The sequence below is a fragment of the Nicotiana sylvestris genome, chromosome 6, assembly GCF_000393655.2.
Source record: "Nicotiana sylvestris chromosome 6, ASM39365v2, whole genome shotgun sequence".
Lineage (NCBI taxonomy): Eukaryota > Viridiplantae > Streptophyta > Magnoliopsida > Solanales > Solanaceae > Nicotiana > Nicotiana sylvestris.
The window spans coordinates 43,464,285-43,470,343 of record NC_091062.1 but is presented as its reverse complement, the minus strand read 5'-3'; the positions used below and the strand labels follow the sequence as shown (position 1 = coordinate 43,470,343).

The 6,059-nt window shown below is 35.4% G+C and overlaps 1 protein-coding gene across 1 annotated transcript; it reads right to left on the bottom strand.

The window, feature by feature from the left end:
* Positions 1-848: 848 nt before the first annotated feature.
* On the bottom strand, positions 849-3,079 carry LOC104236908 (large ribosomal subunit protein uL2-like). The gene is made up of 2 exons (XM_009790955.2): positions 2,527-3,079; positions 849-1,346 (listed from the first exon to the last, which is right to left on the bottom strand). The coding sequence occupies exons 1-2, from the start codon at positions 2,964-2,966 to the stop codon at positions 1,004-1,006; spliced, it is 783 nt and encodes a 260-aa protein (XP_009789257.1). The 5' UTR covers positions 2,967-3,079; the 3' UTR covers positions 849-1,003.
* Positions 3,080-6,059: the final 2,980 nt, after the last annotated feature.

Sequence of the window (6,059 nt, the reverse complement as noted above, 5' to 3'; positions counted from 1 at the left end):
TATATGCTAAAGTAGTTCATGCTATTTGCATATAAAGGAAGCAGAGGATATTTGAGAAGATTAGCAGAGATTGGGACAGTATGGCTAGGCCTACACTTATCCAGAGTTAGGGGATTGCTTCAGCAGTGTTTATTTTAGTTGTTTTGTAGTTTTCTGTGTTGAAAGTTCTCTTTGTAGATTAAGTTTTCCCTGAGGGGTGAAGAAACCCTCCCTTGAAGGTGTGCTTTAGTGTGTTGCTTCTTTGTCCTAGATAGCTTAGCGTGTTGCTATAGCTGTGGTCTTGTATTTGATACTTTGGTGATTAATAAGATTTTAGTTACCAAAAAAAAGAAAGAGAAGACTAACCAAATATAACATTTCACCTAGTGCACTTAAACTATATACTAACCAAAAACTATATTTTTAGAATGCACACATAGAATACCGTACTTATCGGACAGAGAGCATTCACAGAATACCCTTTTTAAAGAAAAGGAAAGAAAGACAACGGATATGGCTCATCAAATCAGTCATTCTTCCTGAAAACGTGTGAATACAACATTTGGAGACCCTAATCCTCATGAAAAATAGCTACTATGAAATTTGAAAGAAACTGTTTAAACAAAAAGAAGAGCATTTCAAGTATACACAAATGCACAAACATAGCATCATCACAAAGTCTCACACTGGATTGAACAACCCCTATTCTGACTTCCATGCTTAGTATAAGCACGGTCAGTACAGATAAATTCGAAAAAGAGACCATCCCTCAAAAATACTTAGGACATGTAAACAGAACCAACTTAAGAACTGGTGCACCAAACGAACTTCAAAAGAATCAAATCAGTGAAGAAAAGGGAAACATAAAGAGAGCCAAGCTAAAACACATTTATAAATGGCAAACTTGTCCAAGCGAGTGTTCCTAAACAAAACTTACTAAATAATATCCAAACAAAACTTAGTATAAAGACGGTCTCAAATCCGATCAGAATACGACAATGAAAAAAGTAACAAACTCAATATCTTAAGCCTTATCAGCCTTGGCAGCAGTAGCAGCAGCTTGGCCACGAAGACGACCAGTTCTCCTTGCAGCAATAAGACCAACCTTCTGTCCAGGTGGTGCATCACGGCGGACAGTGCTGGCATGACCAATATGTTGATGGTTACCACCACCATGAGGATGCTCCACAGGATTCATAGCAACACCACGAACCTTAGGCCAGCAGTTCCTCTTAACCCGGTATTTGTGGTACGCATTTCCAGCTTTGAGCATTGGTTTCTCAGTTCTTCCTCCACCAGCAACCTGGCCAATCATGGCTCTACACCCACTGGGCACAATCTTCTTTGCTCCAGATGGAAGCTTAATCCTGAAAAGAAAAAAAGAGTTAACTATAGTCAAACAAACTTCAAAATCACCTCTATAGACTTTTTTGGGAAAGGTAACAATGAAAAATCACCTCTATAGACTACTAGACTTAGTAATGACAATATGACAATCAAAACTCCACAACAAACCATTAATGTCAAAGACTCGTCAATTATCAATGCAGCAATCATATTAATCTAAGCTGAGTTTTATGTGTAAAGAAAAAAGGAACCAATAAAGAAAGTTTAAAAATCAATGAAATTTACGCCAACAAGTATGCAATTAGGTATAATCAAGGCAAGTTCATAGTACACATTGGTATAATCAAGGCAAGTTCATAGTACACATTCTTCACTACTATAAAAGAAACAGATTATTATATTCCTTCTAGTGTGAATGGAAGGAAGAATTAAGTCTCGCCAACATTATGAACCTGAATTTCCTACACCTAACCATCACCACACCGGGACCAACACATCACAAATCATATTCGATAATGGATAAACTCTGGAACTGTAAAAAGATAAACTTCATTTGTTACTGGAGATGGTAAATTAACCGTTAATCTCCATCATCAAATGCAAACACATGAACTTCCAGTTGAAGCAGTTCAATGAACAGAATCACACATCCACATAAAATAAAAAAAAGAATAGTGCCACACTACATAAGACGCTTTTGTAGCTTGAAAAATAGTGCAAATGAAGAAACAGTAATTCTCTTTACCAGCCAAGCTAATTACTCCAATTCAAACGCTCTTAAAGCTTGTTAATGAGCTGTTTTGCTCGGTGAAAAGGTATCATCAGTACCCCTGAAAGTGTTTCACCATACACTAATTGCATATAAAGCCAAAAATTATTTATCAAATTCATTGTCGGGCCAGGTGCCTGCTACCCTACTATACCACACCCATAACAGGTAACTATCCTAGTGTATTTCGTGCTTAAATTCTAGTTGTTAAACCCTTGCAACCGTTCCACTCCAAGTAAAGCCAATTCATTCCAATACTAAATCAATTCAAATTTATACAGCCCAATAATTACTTAACTATATTCACTCGACCTTTAATTGATCCAACAAAAAATCACCTTCAACCTTTCCAATAATCCAACACAGAAATAAAAACTACAATAACCAATGACTAAAAATCAATCAAGAATTCATAAACAGGTCGAAGATACCTAGTAGTTCCATTATCAGGGTTGTGACTGATGACAATAGCATAATCACCAGAGCATCTAGCAAAAACACCACGGTCACCAACTTTGTGTTCCACGTTACAAACGACAGCACCTTCAGGGATAGATCTAAGTGCCAACACATTACCCACCATTAGATTAGCTTTTTTACCACAGTAAATAAACTGACCAGTGTACATCCCCTCAGCAGCAACGAACAACTCTTTCTGGTGCTTGTAACGGAACGGGTGACGGAATGTTACGCGTGCCAACGGTGCACCCCTACCTGGGTCATGTATGATTTCTGAGACCACACCTTTAAGGTAACCGTTCCGTTCACCGTAATCGAGCGAACGGAATTTGGCAGGGCCCTTACGGTGGTGAGTGTGGGATTTGAAAACGGAGCCTGCTCCCTTACGTTGTGCTCTGATAACACGACCCATTTCGGCGTTCTCAGTTTGGCCCTCTGCTCACTCTATGAAGGGATAGAGGAAGAAATGAAATAAGAAGAAGGGAAACTAGGGTTTTAGAGGAGGGGGGCCGTATGAAGCTTATGGGCTACTGGGCTAGGTTTGCACTAAGTTGTACTTTGGGTCGCGATAAATGAGCCCATACAGGTATCCATACTTATCGGCTGATTCCCATTTTTAGGTCACAATTTAAATTTTGACTCTATTTTGTAGAGTTGCACAAGTATAACCCCTGGGAATTATCCATTAGGATCTAATGTATGCTTATATAGCTTTCAGTTTGCTCACAAAATATTAAATTATGGTCCAACATTTGATATAATTAATAAAATATTAGACTGTAGTCTATCGTTTTTCAAAAAAAGAAAAAAATAGTTTGCTAGAAAAGATACTTAGACCGTGCTCTAAAAGGTTCTCCAATTGCAAGAAAAATAAAGAGGATAATTTACTAAACAGCTGATACAGAAAAGGACAACCAACAAAAATTTTACTTACTTATCTAATATTTCTCCTAGCTAACTGTTTTTTTCATTTTTGCCCACTCCATAGTTTTTTCTTTGGAATTTTTACACTGCAAAAAAATGCTGGATGGACTTATTTTAAATTACTATTTATATTTTGATCCAGTTTAAACTTTTTTAGAAAATAACATTTGCATCAGAATTCTGAAGCACGTTCACCAAAATTTTGAAGCACTATAAAATTCTGACTTTCACCAGAATTTTGAGGTACTAGAAATTCTAATAATTGTCAGATTTTTCAGGCAGAATACTATAAAATTTTGGTTATCCCTCAGTATATGTAGAAAAATTATGAATATTACCATAATTGCTGAAATTCTGCGTAGGATGCTTTAGAATTATGGAAATCGGAGAAAATTCTGTCCAACGTATTTTATAATTCTGACATGAGTCTTTTTAAGTTGTGTTAATAGGGTAAAAAAGTTCAATAGTGGCACCATATTTTTGTCATCCTCTCTTATAACGGCCAACAAAACCCACGACAAAAATTAATCCCAATTTATATTTTATACAAATTATAACCAGTATAATTTATGTGTATATATTTATACACTGACTATGTACTTATTGTACACTGATTGTATTATACACTAAGCATACAAAGAGCGATAGCTGTAAACAGTTATGGCTACGTGGGTGAAAATATTTTTAGCCGCATGGTTAAAAATGGTAACATCCCGAACTTTACCATATTTCAGCTTTCTCCATTTGGTCCATCTATGGAGAAATTAAATGAGGAAATGATTCCCATACACTAAATAACTTTAATATGTAAATAGTGCCTTTAGTTGTTGGATAAAAGTATACTATTTCTGAAGCAAATTAAATTTTAGAAAAGCAATTGTTTTTTATAATAGTTTGATGTAAACACATATTACAATTTTTTTTTTAAATCCCTCCCAATTTAAGAGAATCTATAGTGTTTTCACACTTTCCCTCTAGCGTGACTCGAACTCAAGACCTAACGGTCGTGGGTGGAGGTAGTTTAGTCTTAATTGAGATATCAACCTTCCAAGTGACCAAAACTTAATTTCACTTTGATAACTTTACCATATTTCAAGGAAAATATATAACCATGAAAGAAACGAATTTTTTTTCCTCATGGAGTATGGACAGGCAGGTGCACAAGGTATTCCACGTTTACGCACGGTTCGAAGAAGGGCCGCACTCCAAGAGGTATGATGTAAACAGCCTAAACTAATGTAAATATTAATGACTGCTTCCATAGCTCGAACCCGTGACCTATATGTCTAGTCAATTTTTTCCTCATAGAATATGATGTAACCAATTCACTTTTTACAATTTCTGGTTGTTTTCGTAATAAGTAGTAGCAGAATATTGGAACTGGGCCTTTAATTTTACAAAAGTGGGTTTGTCGATTAGAAGATCATAAGACCATATTGTGAACCAACTATCTTGCTCTTCTATTTTGGGCTTTTATCATTAATCACTTATGCTAAGGTGGAGAATCGAGTTCCCAACCAAAAGGGTAGAAATTTAAAAATAGCCATATTTACCCTTGGTCATTTAAAAATAGTCACAGTTTCAAAAGTAATCGAAATTTAGCCACTTTTCATGTAAAGATCAATCTGAACAAAAATACTGTTCAAAATCTGAAAAAATACTCCAGTATATTATACTGGAGTTCTAGTATATTATACTACAAACTTTTCGCGTGAGTGCACCGATCTCCGATATATTATGCGAACTTTTCGTGTTGCAGTAAAATAGTGGCTATTTTTCAATGACTTTGCGAACACTGGCTATTTTTGAATGACCAGTCCGAAAACTGGCTAGCCTATGCTATTTTTACAACAAGAAGTGGAAATCTGCTCCATGCTAGAAGGCTCTTGTGATGTAAAATCGCCCAAAATGGCCTAGATCCTAGAAATACATTTATAATCCTAAACATTCTCAAGTACAGTACTAGTTTTTATTTGTTGATTTCGCGAATGGTATAATATTTTTTTAATATAATTGGTTGTCTACTTTTGATTACGAGGACAATCTTAGTTAAGGACATTTACCTACTGTAATTAACCAAATAACACTAGCATAGTGAAATTTTAATTCTTCTTTATTTGTTTTTGGTCTTAATATTTATGGAAATTATAAATAGTATAAGAAGAGGATGGATTGATACATGATAAGCCATTTCAAGCTGAAATAAGGAATTAATTATATTATCATAACAAATGTACACGTGGCTTATTTATATTGAAGTTGTTAGCTAATTAGTTAGTCGGTTATTAGTTGTCACTAGTTAGTTGGTTAGTTACACTTTGTATATATACATGTACTGTATCAGAAATAATAAAAACAGTATTCATTTCCCAAATTACTTTCTCTCTTCTTCTCCAATTTCTGCCTGAGCATTTCCATGGATGAGCTTCGTTCTTCTCCACATTTTTTCATGATATCATAGCAGCCGATGTTGATTGCTCGTGTAATCTGATTTCATTTTTCCTCTTGCACAGCTTCCTATTACTTCTTCCTTTTCTAGCTTTTTGTGGTGCGAAAATGGTGACTGACTCGACAACTGAGG

Excerpts from the sequence above, each read along its gene's own strand:
- LOC104236908 (XM_009790955.2), bottom strand. The coding sequence starts at position 2,966 with ATGGGTCGTGTTATCAGAGCACAACGTAAGGGAGCAGGCTCCGTTTTC. Across the intron at positions 1,347-2,526 it reads CCTGATAATGGAACTACTAG|GATTAAGCTTCCATCTGGAG; the intron begins GTATCTTCGACC and ends TTTTCTTTTCAG.